Here is a 23,919-nt window from a genome sequence, read left to right as displayed (position 1 = left end):
CCACCAGATGCCTATGACAAGCCCACAAATAGGACATGAGTGCAACAGCATCCTTCCACTTCTGTCTCCCCAGAAGCTGATATTTACAAGCAGTAGAGTTATTTTTTTATATTGGAAATAATTTATAATAATCATGACTAATCCTACCCTCTGTGAATTTGTCTAATTTCCTTTTAAAGCCATCCTAGTTTCCAGCCATTGTTCTACTTGCATTAGTACATTCCACAGTCTAATTATGTACTGGTCACAACTCTATATGGGTCAACATAGTGTAGTACAGTGGTCCCTCCACATTCGCTGAAGTTAGAGGTGAAGGACCTCCCACCCCATGAAAGCTGGAGAACTGCAAATAATAAAAAACACTCTTCTTTTTACCTAAGAGGAGACCTCTCTAGGAATTTCTAGGTCCTCCAATGTAACTATGGTCAACATCTGTCAGAAGTTGACCATAGAATCATGCTGGAGAACCTACAAATGCCTAGAGAAGCATTTTCTCTGGCAACTTTTAGGTTCTCCAGCATAATTTTACAGTCAACTTCTGGCAGAGGACCTAGAGATCCTAGAGGGAACATATTAATGAAAACTACAAATAATCAAATCTGCAAAAGTCAAAGCTGCAAATGTGGAGGGCCACCTGTAGTTCCACATGTGGACCTAGACTAGGTTGAGCTATAAACCACCACCCTTGGACTTAACACAGCCTCTGAAGCCCCTTTACATTACCATTCCAAGCCCCATGGAGCCCAGACAACATCAGAGAAACAGGTGGCTAGGCCCCTGTACCCAGACACAAAATTATTACATCAGTGCTAATATTCACCAGGGTTCTCTGGAGGTCTCAGCAGTGCTGTAATCATTTTATGTAGCAGGTCTAAGGGAAACTTAAATGTGTGTATGTCTGTAACAGGATGTCAGCCACTGTTTGAAAAGTACTTTTTATCTCTCCCAAATATTCCACTGTTCACCTTCATGGAATGACCTCAGATTCTAGTATTTAAAAAGGGAGAAAAATGTCCCTAGCCACTTTCCCCAGATTGTTATCCATCTTTTGTTCTAAATTTAAAAGGCCCCAAATATTGTACCTCCTGCTTTTGCTTCAGCCCTTAATCATTCTGTTTGTCCTTATCTGTACCTTTTCAGGCTCTATAATATACCCCTTCTCAGGGGTTACAATACAAAGTATACTCAGTGTGATCACATTATATCGTACTGGTATAAGAGCACTAGATGTTGGCATCCTCCCCCCTTTCTTTCCTTTGTAATGTTCCCAACATGTGATTGCCCTTTTCACATTGGCCTTACACTGTGTTGTCAATATTTTTCATTCATTCGTTCTTTCAGCATTCCTTTCCTGGCCAGTCACCACCAATTCAGACTCTATCTATCTATCTATCTATCTATCTATCTATCTATCTATCATCGGTAGGACTGTTTGTCCCAAGGTGCAATATGCTAGACTTGTTTTCAGTTAGTTATATTTGTTCCAGCACTTTAGAAAAAGACTTTGGGAGTTCTTCAGTCTCTTTTTTGTTTTAACCAGCCTAAATATTTTGGTGACATCTGCAAAATTGACCATTACACTGTTCATCCCCTACTCCAGATTATTTAGGAAGAAAGCTTGGAAACATTATTTTTGGATAACAACCTTCCAGAACTGTAAGTAACAAAAAGCAGCGTTCCAAGTTCTGAATAGGAACTCTAAGTGGAGAAAAGAACAGTGTCCCAACTTCTCTGACATGGAGACTAACAAGTGGAATAACATCTTAATGATACTGTATCTAATAGAATAAATGATTTGGCATTTGTAAGAATATGCCAGCAGCCATGCTGGCTAGAGGAATTTAGGAACTGTAGTCCAAAATGCAACATTTTCAAGCTGTGATAATGAACATGCTCAAAAATATTAGTCCTTAGGATTCTTGGGAGGCCCTACTGTTTATAGCTGAGTGGACAAAGTGCAAACCTTGGGCCATATGTAACACTCAGGCTGTTTTTGCTGCTTTCATATTCATCAGACCAGGTTGCAGTCCTCCAAATATCATCACTGCTTAACATTTTTAATCATGCCCCCTCCCCCCCCCAAAAAAAACAGATGTAGATTTCTGGACATTTCAATAGTTTTTATATTTTTGGCAATCTGTGTGGCCCCTGGGGGATTCTGGGACAGAAAATTTGTCCCCAGACTTGTCAGAGTTTCCTTACAAAAACTTTCCATCCTTCTACTGCAACATCTAGCCATTTATTCCTACTCTTTGTTGTCAGTTCTTCAATGAGATAGTAATCCTTAAGAGGATGTTTCCTTTTATCCCATGACTTCTAATTCAAAAGACTTCATTTAGTGTCTCTCAGCTCTTCCTATCCAATATCACACTGTTATAAAATGGTACAGTCACCTACGTAGCTGGTTTCCTGCTTATGTTGCATATTTAAAAGGCATGTTGTTACATTGGTTATTACCTATAAAGCCCTATATGGCTTGGGCCCGAGTTACTTGAGGGACCGCATCTCCCCATATAATCCGCCCCGCACACTCAGAACAACCGGGAAGAACTTGCTAGAAATTCCATCTTCCAAACATGTTTCTACCTCCCGGATGGCCTATTCAGTGGCGGCCCCACAAATTTGGAATGGTCTCCCCGAGGAGCTCCGTCTTGTGACCTCCCTGGAAACATTTAAAAAGAGGCTCAAAACCTTCCTCTTCTGTCAAGCCTTCCCCCTTGTAAAACGAAGCTGTGTATTCCCGTTCCCATCGATTCTCTGCCTTACCCTGTTGAATGATTGTGTTCAGATTTTGTATAATTTGTATTACTGGATTTTATCTATTTTTATGAATTGTTTTAATGGTTTTTATATGGTCTGTAAACCGCTTTGATCTATGGAAAAGCGGTATACAAATAAAATTTATTATTATTATGATTATTATATTATATTAGCAGGATCCACCATTTTTGGTACCCTTTATTGTTTGTGTGCATTTCTTTCATGCAAGCTTTTAGCTGTGACTTCTGGTATCTGCACTGAGGTACAGCTTCCTTTTTTCTAAAAAGAATCCTTCTTTCCTCTAACAACTGCTCATTAAGCATGTTGATGCTTGGACTTATTGATACCTTTCCTCATCTACAGAATTCATTATAGCTGAGATTCTATTATTGCAATTTTCACTTATTCCCAACCACTCTGGAGAGATCTGATATTGCCCCCTAACATTCCTTTCAACCTCCTTTTTGCCAGTCCCTTCATTTCTGAAAAGTTTCCTTTTCTAAAGCCACATGTGACGCTGTTACATTTCCTTTGCAATTTTCCACTTACATATAAATTCAGCTGATATCACTGTAACCATTTCCAATTGATTCAACTGTACTTACACCTTGGAGATTTCTAGCATTAGCACAGAAACACCAATACACTGTGTCCTTGCTCAAATATCTCTGGTGTGTGCACTTCCTCTTTTATTGGTTATCAAGTTCTCCTGGACATTTATGGACTATTTCTACCCCATCTTTAATGTAGCAATTTAAAAAATAACACTTTCATCCCCTAAAAAGGATTTATACCAAACAAGAAGCTCCCTAGATTCTTAAGGCTTCTGTCAAGCTTAAATCCTGTCATGCTGTCTTTTTGATGATACTGTAAGTGTCAGCAGCCTGGTTTCAACTTCCTGCTCATCTACAAAATCAACTGAATGAGCTTGGTCACATCCCTATTTATCAACCTATCCTACCTCAGAATGCTATTGTGAAATCAACTGCTGTTCTAAACTCATTCAAGATTCAATAGTACACAAAAAAGCAACTAAATAAACCTATAGCACACATTTTTCTTCAATTACTCAAATGTACTTGCAAAAAGGCCACACTGCAGGGGTCAGTGTAGCATGTTTAAAAGAAGTATTGCATCTATATTTAAAGTGCACCATAAACCACAGAGCAATAGATACTTGAAAGGAAAAGGCTAGAAATGATGCTGGGTAATGCTCCCTAGAGGTAAATCTTGCAGTTTTATATACTGTATTGGGGCTCCCTTCATCACTGGGCTGATCCATAACCACTTACACCTTCTTCTTCCATCAATATAAACAGTGCAGAGTTTTTAAACTAATATTTTTCCAGCATGCAATTCCATGGAGAGGCGAACTCAGTGTTGCCATGGCAATACATAGACAGTATCTGCCTGGGAAGTAGCTGAAGGGAGAAATTGGAATAGAATTGCAAATTCCCCACAATCCAGGGAAGGATCTGAAGGAAGGGAAATGCAACATGACTACCAGTGTGATCTGCCACAAGATGCCTGCACTGCTTCAACAAGCGAGCAGCAAGGAAGCCAGCCTTTTGCCATGATAGTAAACTCCCTAGTGGGACTAAACACCTGTATCAGTTAGACACACTTCCAACTCACAACAGAGAAAGAGAGAGAGATAGAATAGGAAACCCAAGAGCTTGTGATGTATCTGTGATTTGCTATATCTGGCTGCTACAATATATTTATGCAAACATATATGAACTAATACTTGGAGGTGGAAGAAGCTGATTTCCCTGTCTCCAAACCATTCCCTTACAAATTCTTATCTAGATTAGGATTCCCACATAGCCATGTACAAATCCACAAAGAGATATTCAGGGAAAGGGGAAAAGAAAGGCATCTTTGGAAATTCATCCCATTTACTTAGGCACAAATCTGCAGAGCAGAACTTTCAGGCTGCAGTGATAACCAAGAGGGATTACAATGCCCCTTCAAGGAGAAGATGCCAACTGTTGTCTCCAGGCTGATTGCTTAGAAAATGGTGCCAACACAAACTCAAGGCTGGTGCTGTGCCACTGACAATCCAGCAACCAGTTCTAAAGCAATATCCTCAAGAAAAGGCCAAAAGCTGTCAGTCATCTGTGGGGGTTAAGTGCTACTCAGGCAAACTCAGCCCTCTTCCTCCCTCTGCCAAAAACATGCTCCATCTTTTTATGATTCTATGGTTGCAGGCTGGAATCTGCCAAAGCTGAAAAACACTTCTGGGTTCCTTCCAGCACCATGCCTCTCAGTCTGTTCTGAACAGCACGACTGGTATTAAATGCGGGCAGAAGCCAATCTTTACAATTCCAATTTGAAGATCTCATTCCAGCTGTATCTTAAGCTCCACTGTTTTGTTCCTTAATTCATCTAGAGATGCCAGAGTTAGAGGTTACCTGACCTCTGAATCACTGAATAATCTTCCACTATTCTAATAGCAATGTGGATCAGCATGGTCTAGGATGTCCTTGTGGGATGTATGTGCAGGGTCTGAACTCACTTTATAAAGACAGCTTGATCCCAATCGCAGAAAAATGAGACAGGAGAATCATATCGTGACTGCTGAAGCAGTAGATGCAGTACTCATACTCAGACAAGAAAAGAACATGTCATGGACCTGGGTTTCAAGAGAAAGACAGAAATAATGGAAATGCAAACCTGAATCATGGGGAGAGGCTGCTCAAATTTAGACATTTTGAGAGATTTGGAAGCACACTAAAGACTAACAGAGCTGTGACTTAATCCACCTCCCAGCCCTAGATTTATGCACTGGTAGATCATGAAGCTATATTCTCCAGAATAGATTCAAAATAATACAAGATTGAATACTGAGGCATTCAATAGGCCCACAACAAAATTACATGGCTGGAGCAGATCTTATTTTTAGAAGGATCTACAGTGGACCCATGGTATCCACTGGGGTTTGGATCCAGGACCCAGCACGGATACCAAAATCTGTGGATCCTCACGTCCCATTAAATGCAGTGGTGAAGTACAATGGTGTCCCTTATATAATATAGCAAAATTAAAGTTTGCTTTCTTATTTTATTTTATTTTTTAATATTTTCAAGCCTTGGATAGAGGTATCTGTGGATACACGGTCCATGGATACACTGGGCCAACTGTACTTGTTTAAGGGTGCAAGACTATGGCATAAAGAGATCCCTAAAACTATGGCCTGTTACAGACAGCCAAAATAAAGCTGCTTCGAGTCACAGTGGAGGTATGGTGTTTTAATGATGCATGCATCCTAAGAGTCCAGAAGCCACACCAAAGCCACACTCCAGTCCTTAGGGCTGGAGCATGGCTTTGGTACGACTTCTGGACTCTTAGGACGCATGCATCATTGAAACACCATACCTCCACTGTGACTCGAAGCAGCTTTATTTTGGCTGTCTGTAACAGGCCTATATTTCTCTTATATCAAGTACATACAGCTTTGATGCATTCCTCAAAAAAGCATGCTTTAATATGCATCTGACAACAACATCTGGTTTCTAATATCAGTCTTCATAGTGACAGAGCTGTCTCTGGGAAATTAGGCTTAATTTCTGTGGCCTATAAACCTAATTTACAGGTGGGTAGTTTGAACACATGTCTACCCAAGTACCCTAAAGGCACCAGGTCCTATCTGATTTTGGAAACTAAGCAGTCAGTCCTGGATAGTATTTGGATGGGAGACCACCCACAAATACCAAGTGCTATAGGCTATATTTCAGAAGAAGTAACTGGCAAAACCACCTCTTAGTATTTCTTGCCTAAGAAAACCATTATGAAAAATGCATGGGGTCACCATAAATCTACCAGCAACTTGAAGACATGTGCACATAGACAAATTCGTACACATAAGATGTGTAAATATGCAAGTCTACTTAGCTTGCTGCCACAGTCCACAGATCTGAGTACTTTTAAAACAACAGGATCAGTTAGTCAATCATGATTAAGGCCTTCCAATATCAGAAGAAATAACCGAATGGTGTGAAGAATTTCTTATTCTAAGAAGCTTTTGAAGTGCACACATCAGTGATTTACATGAAACAACACTTTCAGAGAAAGAATGTCATTAGAAACCATGGCTAGTTGTCAGATGCATACTAAAGTGGGCTTTTTGGAGAGATACATCAAATAAAACCATATCTCTAAGAAGTTCAGGCAAAGAACCAGATCTAAATAAATGACAGCACCTTGCAGGCACAAGTTCCCATCTAATCTTGGAAGCTAAGCAGGGTCACATTTTATTAATCCTTGGATGGGGAACCATAACAGAATACCAGGCGTTGTTGGCTACATTTCAGAGGAGGCTATTGGCAAACCACCTCTGAGTATTCCTTGCCCATGAAATTCATGGGGTTGTCTTAAAGCTGCTGGTAACTTGAAGGCAAAACACACATGCACACACACCTAACAGTAAAGGGGGATGACATAAGAGCCACAATGGCACGACCACTTCCACACTGGGGGGGGGGGGGCAATTTATAGGAAAAACAATTGTAGACTGACTGAAATTGCTGCTCTCCATGACAGCATTGCTTTACTGGTTATGTTGTTGCTGTTGTATGCCTTCAGGTCATTCCAACTTATGATGACCCTAAGGCACAGAGTTTTCTTGACAAGTTTCTTCAAAGGGGGGGTTGCCATTGCCATCCTCTGAGGCTGAGAGTTTGTGCCTTGTCCAGGGTCACTCAGCGGGTTTCATGACCAAGTGGGGATTTGAACCCTGTTCTCCAGAGTTCCTGTCCAACACATAGTCCAACACTGCACCATGCTGGCTCTAATTATACTGCAATGAAAATCTTTCACACAAAATGGGTCATTGTCTTTAGACCAAATATTTATGGTTCAATTGACCATCATCCGTGCCTTATTTTTTATTCCAAGAACATTATGTTGGTTCTACTTCTGATCAGAAATGTCTAGACTGAATACAATGCTTTGTATCCTATTGCTAGAGTTTGTTGCTGTGTGCCTTCAAGCCATTTCCAACTTATGGAGACCCTAACCTATCACAAGGTTTTCTGGGGCTGACAGTATGTGACTTACACAAAGTCACCCAATGGGTTTCCATGGCCAAATGGGAAATAAATAATAATAATAATAAAAATTTTATTTATACCCCGCCCTTCCGGGTGATCAGGGCGGCTAACAGAATGCACCAAAGCGCAAACAACATAGAAAATTAAAAACGTACATTAACAATAATAACAATCCTTAAAAACAATAAAAAACCCCTTAGCCCAACCTCACGGCCACGAGAGAGGAGGGAGGCCCACAGGATGTTTAGTCGGGGAATGCCTGATTAAATAGGAAGGTTTTTAGACCCTTCCTAAATTGGGCCAGGGTGGTAGATGAGCGGAGCTCCGTGGGCAACGTATTCCAGAGGGCTGGGGCAGCTGTGGAAAAAGATCTCCTGGCAGTAGCAGCCAACCTAGCCCCAGGCACCTTCAGGATTTGCTGCCCAGATGTTCTGAGGGTGCGAGGCGGAATGTACGGGGAGAGGCGGTCCTTCAGGAATCCTGGGCCCAAGCCATTTAGGGCTTTATAGGTGATAACCAACGCCTTATATTGCGCTCGGAAGCGAATGGGCAGCCAATGGAGATCTTTAAGCACGGGAGTTATATGGCTGGTCCTGGGAGCACCAGTGACCAGCCGCGCTGCCATGTTCTGCACCAATTGCAGCTTCCGAGTTTGGTATAAGGGTTGCCCCATGTAGAGTACATTACAGAAATCCAGTCTCGAAGTTACCAGAGCGTGTACAACAGTTTCAAGGTCCCTCTGAGCCAGGTATGGGCGCAGCTGGCGAATCAGCCGAAGCTGATAACAGGTACTCTTGACCGTCGCATTCACCTGAGCAGTCAAATCAAACTGACCTCCAGAGTCGTAGTTGAACGTTCAAACCACTATACCATGCTGGCTCTCATTGCTACAGTAATCAATAAATAATAAATAAAATCTTTATTTCTATACCGCTTTTCCTGGGAGATCAAAGCGGTTTACAAGTTCAGAAAAGATATACATCTCAACATACTACGATACAAAGTACAATCACAAATGCACTTCCATAAAACATCATATAAAAACAATTTAAAATCTCACAATCACAAGTTAAGCATCTTGAGGTATGCTTCAATTAGAGGATAACTTTCTCTATAAAGAGTCAGGAGGGTATGCTAAGTGGAAAAGATGGGTTTTCAGTACTCTATTACAGGCAGATATATCTATGTGTTGACTCACTATTCAAGAATTAATTGAATGGTCTATTCTAGTTGGGATTAACCAACAGGATGCCAGCTTCTGAGTGCATATAAATTCATCTGTTTAACAATAGTAATCTACACTTTGCCTCTGTTCTTGGCAACAATAGCTTTAAAAAAAGCTAGCATTCACATTATTTTGTCTTTATGCATAATTTTATACCTATTATTCTGTTTTCTTTATAATTTTTATATCTTGCATAATGCTAATTATATAGAATGGCAAGGGATCACTAAAGACCAGAGATGGGAATTCTGTGGCCCTCCAGATATTTGGAAGTACAAGTCTCAACAGCCATAGTCAATATAACTTATCATGAGGTCAGAAATGCTAGGAGTCTTAGTCCTGCAATATCCAAAAAAATTGCATTATTCCCACCTCATACACCAATCATCTTGAGACCCTATGATGTGCTTCTTTGCTTTCTTAAAATATGCCTTCACTGCAACATGTGTTCTGAAAGAACTACCCATATACCTCTCTACAGACTGCATCATATAGTTTTCATATCTAGAAAGCAACCAACAGAAAATAAAATGGATATAGTTTGCATATATATTGACAACCTTGATCTTACAGTGACCAGAAGATGCTCTCTCACCTCTCAAAAACAAAACAAAACAAAACAAAACAAAACAAAAAAATTTAAAAGCTAGATGGATAATTTGGGTTTCCAGCTCCATATACAAAATGCCCTGCTGAGTAACATCCAAGGACAATGGGAATGGCAAAAGCTCAGGGAACAAAAGCACCTTCCCCCAATTTGGTACTTGGGATGTGTTGTAATACAACAATAATTAACCCCAGCCAACATGGCCAAGTGTAGATTCCTGGATAATAGAAATACAAAGAAGGTAGGAGAAGACACAGTTAATATTGTTTCACGGACAACCCAAATTAGGAAATGTTTGCAAAAGATTTAGCATACACAGCTCACAGCTCCTGTTCAATGCAACAGAAATGCACCTTAATGGTGTTACTGTCATCTCCCTCGATTGTGATTTCAATATATCCCAATCAAGACCAGACCCTTGCCATCAGGTAAAGGGACACAGCATGATCTTGGATGTTGTGAAAGGGTAGCAAATTATTGTATTGTTACTGTTATAGAAGGGGCAAGACACTTGCCAGAGTTTCTGCCTCTATGGTCTGGTGTGACATTTGAATTGTGTCACTGTATCTTTCTTAGCATCACACAGTTTTGAAAAGTTTTCATTTTCATTGCATTTCTTCCCCCAAATATGAATTTATATAGAAATTATAAGATGCAGACAGGAATTTGCAGATAAAACCGGCAGTAATGGCTCTGGGGGGAAAATAAAGAAAAAGAAAATAAAAATACTATTATAGTTCCCAAAAACTGCTTCCATTTGTATCTGTGATTACCAAACCCTCACTTCCCATCTTTCCATCTGTGTGTGTGCCTCAGGAAGACCAGAACATCTGAGTTATCTGTTATATATGGACCTACATGAACTCGTAATTTAGCCAGCCCTATCTTGCCCTACAGTTGCTTTTGTCTGAAATCATATGACAAAGCACAGTAGCTATACAAGTGGCTGCACACCATTCATTCCATGAATACTGTTGCATTCCATATCCCTGTGTCTGACAAGGAATTGCTGGAAATCGAAACAGTATACCAAATAATGCAGAACTATAAAAGCTAATCTTCCTGTCTTGTATCTGTTTCAATGGCTGGCACCCACCTATGGTTATCAGAGAAAGCACTTGGATTTGAACTGAATGCTCCAATTAATGTTGAGATGATAGAAAGACATTTTAGAGCCTGCACAACATTTCCTGAAATCCTAACATCTTTTCCCACCTCATCCCACCCCAGTTCTACAACTTCCACCTAAACGTTAAGAAGTCGTTCGTGACAGTAAAAGCTATTTGACTGTGGAATGCACTGCCTTGGAATATGGCGGAGTCTCCTTCTTTGGAGATTTTAAAACAGAGGGTGGATGCCCATCCGCTGGGAGTGCTTTGATTGTGTATTGCTGGTTAGACTGGAAAGCACTTGTGGTCTCTTCCAACTCTATGATTTTGATTCCATAAATTCACTTTCACGGAAAATGATCTGTAAATTATCTAGTGCCAACCTCTGTATGTGCAAAGAGACTAAGGAAAGTGAGTCATATGCTAATAGTATCTATCAACTCCTATGAATACATAAAATGCTCCCAATGCAAGGTACATTCTTCCTCCTTCAATTCCCTTTCTGTTCATACTGACAAAGGAGGACAACCATGCACATGTAAGTGACATGCAAGGCACCTCTTGCCAACACTGTGTAGCATCTGTTCTTCTTATTCTGGCATTTTGGATTTAAACAAAGTTGAGTGCTTTTGGGGAGCACACATACATAAAAAGAGAAGAGCAGACTCACTTCAGCTATACTCACAAAGCAATTCCCTGTGGCTGCAGCATGATAACAACTTCAGTGAAGGTAATTAAGGTGCCAGAGAAGAAAATGCCATTAAAAGAGGCATCCCGCAGTGCTCCTAACTGTGCTCACCAAGCCTGCTTTGTTGTGGATGGGGCCATCCACAGCCTCCCTGACCTAATTAGGCTCAATCTGAGGACATTAATTAGTTTGTAGAAGGGACAATAATAGGGGTGGGTGGATTGAACCCGTACAAGATCTTCAGGATGCACAATGGACCAGACGGTCTTCATGCCTTACAATATGGCTAGTCTAAGTTGTAGAAGCTGTAACTCTCAGGAGGAGAGCAGTGACTGCCACTGGACTATCACACTTGCGTCTTAAACAATCTGGATCACACTGCTATCACTAGTGGATACCTAGACACAAATGGGCCATGTTAGGAAGGGTCATTGTACCACAGGGATGACAATAATGCAGCCTTCTAGATTTTTTTTTATTACAGCTCCCAGCATTCCTTCTCACTGGCTATACTGGTTGGGACTAATGGGAGTTGGAGTCCAGCAACATCTGCATTATATGATGTACAGCCTCCAATGTGAATTCACATTTGGGACTCAAACAAGATCCAGAAGCAGAAAAAGCAGGCTTTCGTACATGATGTGGAAATAGTCTAGGGAATTACTACTTCCCCAGTTTATGAACTACAACTCCCATCATCCCTAATCACTGGCTAGGGCTGATGGGCACTCAATACTTCTGGTAGAACAGTTTCCCCAGCTCTAATTTACAAAAAGTTGTGAATTTCAGCAGGTTCCAGCACTGAGCAGTCTAATGGAAAGTGCTAGAACAACCTGCTGTGAGCATATTAAAGGTCCATCATTGCCATTTATAGAAAGCTACTGAACATTACATGTTTAGGGGAGTTCCCATCAGCTTCTGCTACACCTGATGTTCGCATGAATCATCCCTATTAGTGTTTTGGGTCACACATCATCCCCATTCTTTACTAGGGAAATTATCACACCAGGGGCCAATTCAGCAATAAATGCAGTAGTGAAAACAAAAAGCAACAGTAGCATTATAGCGCTCAATATTTTCACGCAATTGTGTGGTAAGGTGACATAAAGCCCAAAGAAAAGTGCAATTACTTTCTGCACATATCCATGAATCACTGGAATTGATTGTTCTGCGCATGCACTGTTTCGGTGCATGTTTTCAAGTCATGTTGCCACTTCGCACAGAGTAAATAACAATAAAATAAAATTTATTACTTCACCATAGTATTTTAATCCTGCATAAACAAACTCATGTCCAACAACTCAAACAAGACTGAAATCCACTGCAAACCCAATCCAGGCAATGAAACAAATTGCCTGTGCTGAAATGCAGACCCATTAAACTTTAAAGGTCCTGGATTGCTTCCCCAATAGTGCGAATGAAATGCAATTAGCTTTAGTGCCCTGGCAATCATGCTTCAGTCTCACTACTGAAAAGCCATTCATGGGATTTCTCTGTGAATGGTTTGTTGCTGGAGCATTCCTGGTTCTTCCCGGGATATGTCCTGGATGAGCGCAATGTCATCTGAAACTCTTCTGTGCAATCACGTGATTTAGCAGGGATTGTGCCTTTTTCTTCCCCATTTTTCTCCCATTTGGTAATCTCCTAGGTTATCCTGCAGTCAGACATAAATCGGAGAGCATATCCTATGTATTAAGTATCATTGTAGCCTGTTTGGCTGCAAGAGAGACATTCCTCAGAGATGGAGACAGCAAATCCAGGGTGGGGGGCATAGATTGGGGAGTAGAGGAGCTATAAATTGAGACTAGGGGATTTATCCAGAAATGAAGTGGGGAGAGTGAGGCACAAGAGATAAAGGAGGGACACGATCACAGATTGGCAAAACCTAGCAACTCTTTTTGACTGACTTTGAGCTACTCTTCCTCCATACAGTTACTACTCATCCACCCTGCAGAAATAATCCATTTTGACACCGCTTTAAATGGCCATAGCTCAGTGCTACGGAATTCTCGGAATTGTAGTTTGTTGTGGCCACAACAAACTTACAGTTCCCAGAATTCCATAGTATTGCATCATGGCAATTAAAGAGGTGCCAAAACAGATTATTTCTGCAGTGTGGATGCGGCCTTAGTTCCAAGACGGTTTCCACTTCTTTTCTTTTCCTTTTTTTGAAAGTCAAATGGAAATGGAAAGAAACACAAGGTCTCCAGGGGCGCAAGAGGGGAATATTCTGCTCAGCTGCAATTAATCCAACCACTCAACCCCAGGGTCCCCCCAGCGTAAACAGCACGTTCCAGTGCTGCATTCTGGTGAATTATTTAGCATCCCCTCCAGCTTTATTTCCCTCTTTACACCCTCCCTCCCTGCTTCCCCATCAAAGCAATGGCCACCACCAACCATCAGACTGCACAGGAATGAGGCACATTCTTGCCAGAGCAAGCCATGGTGTTATATATGGAGAGGCTGGACTGGGGGGAAGGTTAATGATCAGCCCCTTTTCCAGCTGAGCTCCCATTGCTTCCCTCCCTTTTTTGCTTTTATTCTGGATAATTCAGACCCTCACATGCAGAGATGAAAGGCCATCCTGGGCCTGGGCTGCCCTTCTCTTTTGAGTGTGATTCCTTCTTTCTTTGCATCACATTTTGCTTTTTTTGCTCCAGGCAGGGGGCTCTTTGCCTGGATGGGAAGGCTGGATCCAGAAAATGAGATCTCTCCTCAAATGGATCTTCCTCTGTCTTCACTCTTCATTACAATGCTGACAGGTGGGGAAGGGCTTTGGGGCCAAGGGGGAGAGGGGGTAGGGAATCTGCCTTTACAGCACAGGGCAAGCAGAATGGCTTGGATGAGACTCTGGAAGATCCAGGCCAAGGTGACCAGTTGTCCTGACCCTCAAAGGAGGGCAAGGCACTGCCAAATGTAAGACATCCAAGAAAAATGTGGGCCATAACCAAATAAAATCTCCCAACACTCACAGAAATATAAATCCATGCTTCTTAGTCAAGCTCCAAATGGAGGACATTGTGGAATGTGGACAGAAGGCGGAAATGGAGAGTCTGTCCTGGAAAAGGAGGACCACTGGCCACCCTGAGCTAAAAACACTTCTAGAAATGTGAAGTTGAAGGCTTTCATGGCCAGCAGTCATAGTTTTTTGTGGGTTTTTCAGGTTATGTGGCCATGTTCTAGAAGGGTTTATTCCTGACACTTCGCCAGCATCTGTAGCTGGCATCTTCAGAGAATCTTCTCTGAAAATGCCAGCCACAGATGCTGGCGAAACGTCAGGAATAAACTCTTCTAGAACATGGCCACATAGCCCAAAAGCCCACAAAAAACTCCTAGAAATGTAACTGTATGCTTCTTAGTCCTTCTCCAAATGGAGGACATTGTGGAATGTGGACAGAAGGTTGAAAGGTAGGCCAGATCCTGGAAAAGGAGGACCTGATTTCAGAATAACTCCCATCCTCCTTGGTGCCCCCTTGAAGAAAGATCTGACTCTGGGGCCACAACAAGCTACAATTCTCCGAATTCATAGCATTGAGCCAGGGCAAAGTTAAAGCGGTGTCAAAACTGATTATTTCTGCAGGGTGGATGCAGCCTACATTGTCTGCCATCTGACCAGCAAGATCAATACAACAGGCTGTTTCCCTGCCTTCCTTCCACCCATCCTCTCCCCTTTCCACAGGCATCCATTCCCACCCCCAGCAAAAAGAGAGGCATCCCTGCCATGGAACAGTTTCCTCAAGGAGATCATGGTGCCAAGAACATGCAGGCGAGCAAGGCAGGCGGAGAACAAAATGGGAGCCAAAGTGTCTCAGAGGTCCCCCAAGAGGTGTGCCCCCATGACAGCTCTTGATTGTGGAGCCTGGCTGCTCAGCCAAGAAAGTCCATCTCCTGTGGAAGGAGGGAAGCTCCTCTGAGGCTGAGGGGGATGTGTGTTACTTATTACTTCCATACATGCACATGGGTTGTGGGGGAATGGTTGCTTACTATTCCCATACCCACACACACACAGAGGTTTACTTCCACACATACCCACACACAGGTTTAGAGGGCATGGTTACTTATTACTTCCATACATGCACACACACACAGGTTGAGGGAGGGGTTGTTACTTATTACTTATACACACACACAGGTTGAGGAGGAATGGTATGTACTAAGTAGCACACACAGAGGTATGTACTTCCATACACACACACACACACACACACTCACACACACATACTGTCTCTCAGGCTGAGGGGGAATAATTACTTATTTACTTGCATACATACAAGTTGAGGGGAATTTTTATTTATCACTTCCGTACATACACACCCACAAGTTTGCTCCCATATACCACACACACACACACACAGAGGTTGAAGGGGAATTGTTACTTATATACTTCCACCTATACACACCCACAGAGGCATGTACTTCAATAAATACACATATACAGGTTCCACACACACACACACACACACACACACACTTCCATACATGCACACAGACATTCAAGCTGGGGAGAGATTGTTACTTATTTACTTACACACACACACACACAGGTTGAGGGGGAATTGTTACTTCCACACATACACACCCACAGAAGTATGTACTTCTATATATACACATACACAAGTTCCACCCACATACACACACACACGCACACTTCCATACATACTCATATACACAGGTTGAGGGGGGAATTGTTACTTCTTGACTTCCACACATACACACCCAGAGAGGTAGAACTTCCATACATACACAAGTTCCATACACACACACAAACTTCCCTACACACAAACACAGGTTGTGGGGGGAATGATTACTTATTGCTTTCCATACACATACACATACACCCACATAGAGATTCACTTACACACACACACACAGAGAGAGAGAGGGGCATGGGCTTCCCTACTCCCGGAGCCCCCCCCCCCCCATCCAGGGCTGGCGGAGCGCAGTGCCTCCCGAACAAAGGCGCGGATGGAAGCTTTGCTCCCGAAGCCCGAAAGGGAAGCGCCTCTCGGGTCCAACTCCTCCGGGCATCCCCTCCACAGCCACACCCCCGACCCCCGGAGACACAGACCGAGAGCAAGACTTTCCCAGGGGACTCCCTCCCTCCCCCCCTCCTGCCTTCCTTCCCGTCCCTTCTCCTTCCTTCTCTCCCTCCCTCCTTCCTTCCTTCTCTCCATCCCTCTCTCTCTCTCTCCTTCCTTCTTTCCTTGTTTCCTTCCTTCTTTCCCTCCCTCACTCTCTCCTTTTTTCTTTCCTTCCTTCCTTTCTTTCTTTCCTTCCTTCTCTCTCTCTCTTCCTTTCTCCTTCCTTCCTTCCTTTCTCCTTCTTTCTTCCCTTCCTTCTCTCTCTTCCTCTCTCTCTCCTTCCCTTCCTTCCTTCTGTCCCTCCCTCCCTTCCTCTTTCTTTCTTTCTTTCTTTCTTTCTTTCCTTCCTTCCTTCCTTCTGTCCCTCCCTCCCTTCCTATCTCTTTCTTTCTTTCCTTCCTTCTCTCTCTTCCTCCCTCTCTCCTTCCCTTCCCCTTCCTTCCTTCCTTCCTTCCTTCCTTCCTCTCTCCTCCTTTCTTTCATCCCTTCCCTCCTTCCTTCTTTCCCCAGCGAGGCACCGGGAGCCCTGGGCTCTTCTGTCCCGGGGGGCGTGTGTGTTCTTGCGTGTGTCCTCCATTGTGGGGGAAAGTCCCCTTCCTTCCTTCCTTCCTTCCTTCCTTCCTTCCTTCCTTCCTTCCTTCCTTCCTTCTTTCCTTCCTTCCTCCCAGCCCTTCGGCCGGACTTACAGCCTCTCGGCGCTCCGGGGCAGGTTCTTGGGGACGGCGCGGAGTCCCAGCCCGTGGCAGTCGACGGTGGGGCCGCTGCAGGCGCAGGGGGCCGGGCAGGCGCTCGCGGGGACCCCCAGCAAGAAGGACGCCCAGGCCAGCAGCAGCCAGGCTCCCCGCCGGGGCCCCCGGGACCCCCTTGGCTTCCTGGAAGGAGCCATGCTGGCCGGCTAGCGAAGGGCTGCCCAGGGCATGGTCCTCCTCCCAGTCCTTGGAGCCAGGCACTGTGCAGCAGCCCCTCACTCCAAGCAGAGCCCATCCATCAAGCCCCAGGCGGCGGCAGCAACAGCAGGAGCAGCCCTGGCTCCACCTCCAGCCCTTCCTCCTCCTCCTCCTCCTCCTCTTCAAGAGACTGGCAGGTTGGGGGGGGGCTGGCTGAAGAAAAGGGTGGCTGGGATCAGAAACTGGGGAGCAGGGTCCTCCACAAGCCCCCCCTTTGGAGGAGGGAGAGACCCACCAAGAAAGCTAAAGAGAGAGAAAGAGAGAGGGCTTTGCAAGCACCCCTGCACCCAGGGCTTCCTCCATATGCTGCACAGACACACACCACCCACACAAACAGACACACACACAATGCACAGAGAGACACTATGGCTGCATCCAGACTGGAGACATAACCTAGTTTGGCACTGCTTTAACATGTCTGGCTTAAGGCTATGGAATTCTGGGAGTTGGCGTTTGTTGTGGAGCTCTGCTCTGCTCCGGGACCACAACAAACTCCAACTCCCAGAATTTCCTGGCCTTGAGCCAGACATGTTAAAGCAGTGCCAAACCGCGTTATAGAATCATAGAATCGTAGAGTTGGAAGAGACCCCAAGGGCCATCCAGTCCAACCCCCAGTCTGTCTCCAGTCTGGATGCAGCCAATGAAGCCCAGAGTCTATTGTAGAGAGCCTTATTGGGAAGCCCCAATTCAAGTCCAGAGGCTATTCAGAAACCTTGGCAAGGCAGCAGAGTAAGACAGAGAAACAGAGATATTGCCCAGTACCTACCTTGTTGGGGGTACTTAGCTTACACTTTGTAAACCGCTTACTACATCAGTAAGCGGTATAGAAATGTACTTGCTATCACTAGGAGAAAAGTCATTCTAAGATTCTGCCATTGGGCTCCAGAGCTTAGATCAGTTGGAGAAATGGGCCTCCGGGTGAGGCTTTGGATGTTTTTGTGCAGCTTCAACTCGTTCCCAAGTTATAGCGATGCTAAAGTGACTCTGCCCTTGGCTAATTTTGCAAATGCGATATAGCTTTATCTCTCCCTCTTTCCCTTTCTGTTAATGCTCTGTTCTTGCCTGAACATCACTTGGGGTGACTCATCATAGGGTTTACTAGGTGGTGGGGTTACACAAGGAGGACCACCTACACCTCCATGTGCGCAGTGCCAACCAATGTTAGCTATGGTGTCATAATTTGCTTTTGTCACTGACACCCACCACTACTGCTGCTGACCAGTAGCTGTTTGCCTCCCTATATTAGTCTTCCCACTGTGATAGAAGTGGAGACTGCAGTGAGGAAATCAGAAGGAGATTAAGAACGGGAGGGTGGCTATGAAAGAACTTAAAAAGAGCCTAAAATACAAAGGTATACAACTGAGGACAAAAGTTAGAATCATACAAGCCGTTACATTTGCTATTACTGTACTATGTATGGATGTGAGGGCTGGACAGTCAAGAACAGGGGTAGGCAACCTGCAGCCCGCGGGCCGGATGCGGCCCGGCGAGGCCTTGGGACCGGCTCCAGCCCGGTCCTGCCGCCAATTGCCGCCGGGGCCTTTGGCCTCTCGCGCAAGGGGCATGGTGGGGCAATTATCTATAGAAGCCTCAGAAACATGCATTTATCTTAACATTTTTTAAAAAATCAGCAATTTTTTCCGCGTGCCCTCCATTTTTTAATAAAAAGTGTCCTCCATTTGAAAATTTTGTCCTGTATTTGTCCCGGTTTATTTGTTTATTTAATTTTTTAAAAATTATTTAATTATTTATTTTTTGGCTTCGGCCCCCCAGTTGTCTGAGGGACAGCAACCCAGTCCCCGGCTCAAAAAGATTGCCTACCCCTGGTCAAGAAAGATAATAGGAAGAAAATCAACTCATTTGAGATGTGGTGCTGGAGAAGAGTGCTGAGGATACCATAGATAGCGGAGAAGTCAAACAAATAAGTCTGAGAGCAGATCAAACCAGAAACCTCCCTGGAAGCCAAGATGACTAGACTGAGGCTGTCATATTTTGGGCACAGCATGAGAAGGACTCACTGGAAAAGACAATAATGTTGGGAAAGTTGGAGGGAAGTAGGAAGAGAGGAAAGTCACATGCCAGATGGATGGACTCTACTAAGGAGGTCACAGGTTTTATGCGGTTGCAGGAATTAAGCAGAGCAGTGATGGACAGGGGGTCTTGGAGATGTCTCATCCATTGGGTCACTATGAGTTGAGATCAATTCAAGGGCAGTTAACAACAACAACAAAGGCAACATTGGTGGGATACAGCCGCCCCTTTGTGCCACGTATTGGGTCCAGGGCAGCCCAAAGGCCCCAATACTGTGCTTTTCAGGACCAGGGAGAAGCGGCAAAGTGCCACTTCTCCCTGGTCCCAAAAAAGGGTGTCCTTGGGGCTTCATGCCCCAGGACACCCTGGGAGCCACAGCCAGGGGAGAAAGGGGCCACTCAGCCCCTTTCCCCCTGGCACCGTTCCCACAGCAATCTAGTTGCCGCAGGAACGAGGCGCCCTCCGGGAAGGAGCTCTGTTTCGGAGCTCCTTCCTGCGCCACAGTTAGGCCACTACAAGCAGGCTGACGTGGCGTGAAGACATCACATCTGTGCCACGCCATTTTGATGCAGTGCAGCCGTCACGTCAAAATGGCGACATCCATATGTACAGGGCACCACCATTTTTACATATGGAATACGTGCTAGGGTTGCGGGCATCTGTAAGAGACGCCCCAAGGCAACCCTAGCACGTATTTGTTACGTGCTACAAGGCCCGTCTGGAGAGGACCATTATCATGGAGGTTTTCTTGGCAAGATTTGTTCAGAGGATATTTTACCATTGCCTGCCCTTGAGGCTGAGAAGGTGTGACTTGTCAGAGGTTAAAATCAGCACACTGGGAAATGCTTGGATGTGTGTGTGTCTGACCATGAGCATCCAGCTCTGGAAGGACAAGGCTGATCAAGCACAGCTGATGCTCATAGCCTCAAGAACACTCTGATGCCTGTGTGCACTTGTGCCTGGATGATGAAACATCTAGCTATATTGCACAGTGGAACACTTTACACTGTGGCACAGGAAGTAACTGAGTTTGGGAGACCACATGGTCTCAAGGCTATATAAGCTCAGGAGCTTCCAGTGATTGCTTTGTGGGTTGTAGTAGGAGAGTTGGTATTCGTGTGTGATCTGTAATATAGTGTTGGTGATTTGTAGCACTGTAAATAAAGATAGCACTTCGGGAGACTCGGCTTGTCTGGTCGTTTATCAGCAGGAGCCGGAGTCAGCGTTTGCTGGAGAGTTCCCGAAGCCTCTGCATTCTTCAGTTCCTGGAAGACATCCAGCTGCTGTTATCTCAACTGGGAGCTGAGAACCATGTTTCTGAATTTGCCAGTCATACTCTGCTGTATGCCAGCATTGGCTATATGGCTTAGATGAGTTGCTGACAAGACTTGCCTAAGGACACCCAGTGGATATCCTGGCCAAATCTGGAATGGAACCCTGATCTCCAGAGTCATAGTCTGACACTCAAACCACTAGGCCTTGCTGGTACATTATGCTGGATATGCTGATATGGAGAGAGATCTTGTAGTACCTTTGAGACTAACTGAAAGAAACTGGCGGCATGAGCTTTGAAAGACTTCAGTCTACTTCCTCTGATGCATTTGGTGGAGTGGAAGCCAGGGACAGACTTATATATGTCACTGATATGTGAGAATGTCAATACAAATTACAAATTAAATTTAAAAATTACAAATCCTTTATGTATGGAGACAAAGTTGCAGGTCTAGTTTTCATGATGGTCATTAGTGCATTCATCTCCATACACAAAGAAATTGTAACTTGAATTGACATCCTCACATACCGAAGGCATATATATGTCTGTGCCTGACTTCCACTCCACCAAATGCATCTGAGGAAGTAGACTGAAGTCTACAAAAGCTCATGCTGCCAACTTCTTTCTTTCAGTTAGTCTCAAAGGTGCTACAAGATCTCTCTCTACGTACTGATTCCACAGACTAACACAGCTATACAGTGGACCCTTGTTATACGCTGGGGTTTGGTTCCAAGATCCCCCGTGTATAACAAAATCCATGTATGCTCAAGTCCCATTAAATGTAATGGCATAGCAAAATGGTGTCCCTTATAAAAAATGGAATATCAAGGTAACTTTATACTTTTTTGGAACATTTTCAAACCGTGTATGCTTGAATCCGTGTATAAAAAATCCGTGTATAAGAAGGGCCGACTGTATCTGTGAATGCTGATATGGAGTATTGGATATGCTGATACATTAGAGTGCCATGGCCCTTTGGAAACAGGAGAGGATTTAAAGGTTTCCTAAATATCCAGTTAGAAACCCAGCATGGCGAAGTGGTTTGGGTGTTGGACTATGATGTCGATTCCCAACTCAGACATGAAACCCATTGGGTGACCTTGGGCAAGTTACATACTCTCTCAGCCTCTGGGAAAGGCAAATCTTGCCAAGAAAACCCCATGATAGGTCAACATAAATGACTTGAAGACACATAACACAACCCAAAAACCTAATTAGCAGAGAAACAAAGGGATGCAACCTGAGGCCACTTGGAGTTGCATATGCTTCTTTAGGGTAGATGGATAGGAAATTAGAGTTTACAGTGTATATCACTTCTGGAATATGGGGTTTGCTTAAAGGCAAGTAATTGGTGATTGGTAATTAGAGAGCCAGCATGGTGTAGTGGTTTGAGTTTTGGACTAAGACTCTGGAGACCAGGGTCGGAATCTTGGCTCAGTCATGGAAACCCACTGGGTGAGCACTTTCTCAGCTTCAGAGGATGGCTGTGGCAAACCCCTCCTGATGAAACTTGCCAAGAAAACCCCATGATAGGCTCTCCATAGGATTGCCATAAGTCAGACACAACTTGAAGGCACACAACAACAACTGGAGGTTAGATGGAAGAATGGGATCCACATATAACTCTGTCCACCATTTGGGAGAGTCCTGTGTGGGTGATCCCAAGCCCAGTATCTGGCCACTACTGGTCATCAGTTCCTCCTGATTTAGCTTGTGGTGACAGTATTAATCTAATACAGACAAATAACACACCCAACAACCTAATGGCTTCTTAGAAAGCAATCCAAGAAATACCAGGAAGTGAGCTATGAGACAGCAGTGTTGAGGTTGCCCTTGCCTGGGGGAAAAAGTTGGTATTAGAAAAAGGAGAGTCAGAGTGGCATTGTGGTTTGTGCATTGGACTGGGATTCTGGGAAACAAGGGTCCAAATCCCACTCATCCACAGAAACACACAAGGGTGACCTTGGCCAGCTTATACTTTCAGTCCCAAAGGAAGGCAGTGGTAAATCTCCTATGAAATAAATCTTATCAACCCCCACCCCCAATGAATGAGGTGCCATAAAACGGAGTTGATTTGAACAACTAGAGATGGTCTAGGAGAATGCCAGACCCTGAACTAAGATCCCTAAAGGAGCTACTTAATTCCAGTAAAGAGCCCAGATGACAGAAGTCATACAGCACTTGGGACATTATTCATATTTATTGTCTATAAGGCTGTTTTGACACTTTTAGTTTCATCATTGACTCATGTGTCCATTAATGATCCAACCACGTGATCTCTTGCTATGGGAACATGCTAAATGGCTTGGCCCAGGGGAGAAGAGATATGTAGTCCTCCACTGCAAGCACCATCAATCCTAACCTGCATAGTCACTGGGAAAGGATATTAGAATTCCAGTCCTACATAATCTGGAGGGTCACACTTTGCCTATACCTGGCTTGGACATATTCCAGGGCAACCAAGTTCAGTTAAGCCTGTTCATATATCTGTATTTCCACCACATCTTCTGCATCCCATTGACAAAATGCCATTGTTTGGCAAGTGGATTGGGAGTATAGCTTCTAGAGAATTTAAGACATATTATAAGTAGAAATATGTGCCATATCTACATAGTCTAGTCTTTGTATCCACACGGAGGAAAAACAAGATGGAACCAGTTTCATCTTTCTGTGCCTACTTTGTCCCATCCAACCTAGTCTTCAGTGTGAGTAGACCCATACGTCACGCTTGAAGGGAATATCCGCCATATTAAACAGATGAGGGATGAATTGACTCTGGAAAAGCCTCTTTTTGATTCACTGCAGCTGTAGCAGTTTAAAAAAGTAAAGATTTCCTTTTGCTCATTCCAAGCACATAGCAACAAGAATCCTTCCAGTGCTTGGCAATTGCTATCACCTCCAAGCACTCCTCTGTCAGTATGATACAGAAGCTGTTTCTTTGCTCCAAGGCCTCGCAAAGAACTAAGAGAAAGCAAGGCAGCCACCTCATGCAGCATATTTTGGTGGGCATCCTATTAGTGGCATACACAGGCATAAATCCACTTATACCTGCATATGTCTTTTCTTAGTCCTTGCAGAGGTTGGTGTTTCCTCCCTCCCTCTATAGAACTACCAAAGTCCCTCACTATCAACTTAATGTTGAGCCAG

General features: G+C 43.9%; 1 protein-coding gene across 1 annotated transcript in view; it reads right to left on the bottom strand.

The window, feature by feature from the left end:
• Positions 1 to 17,489, bottom strand: part of LOC149318427 (slit homolog 1 protein-like) — a 169,190-nt gene extending 151,701 nt beyond the window's left edge. The window contains exon 1 of the mRNA XM_089509672.1: positions 17,208 to 17,489. Coding sequence (XP_089365798.1) covers positions 17,208 to 17,407 — 200 coding nt within the window. The 5' untranslated portion in view covers positions 17,408 to 17,489. The remainder of the gene's footprint in view (positions 1 to 17,207) is intronic.
• Positions 17,490 to 23,919: the final 6,430 nt, after the last annotated feature.

The sequence above is a fragment of the Sceloporus occidentalis genome, unplaced genomic scaffold, assembly GCF_023333645.1.
Source record: "Sceloporus occidentalis isolate IW3139 unplaced genomic scaffold, rSceOcc1.0.p SCAF_2, whole genome shotgun sequence".
NCBI classification, from domain to species: Eukaryota; Metazoa; Chordata; class Lepidosauria; order Squamata; family Phrynosomatidae; genus Sceloporus; species Sceloporus occidentalis.
Note: the sequence above shows the minus strand (reverse complement) of the source record. Positions and strands in the feature narration are given on the sequence as shown.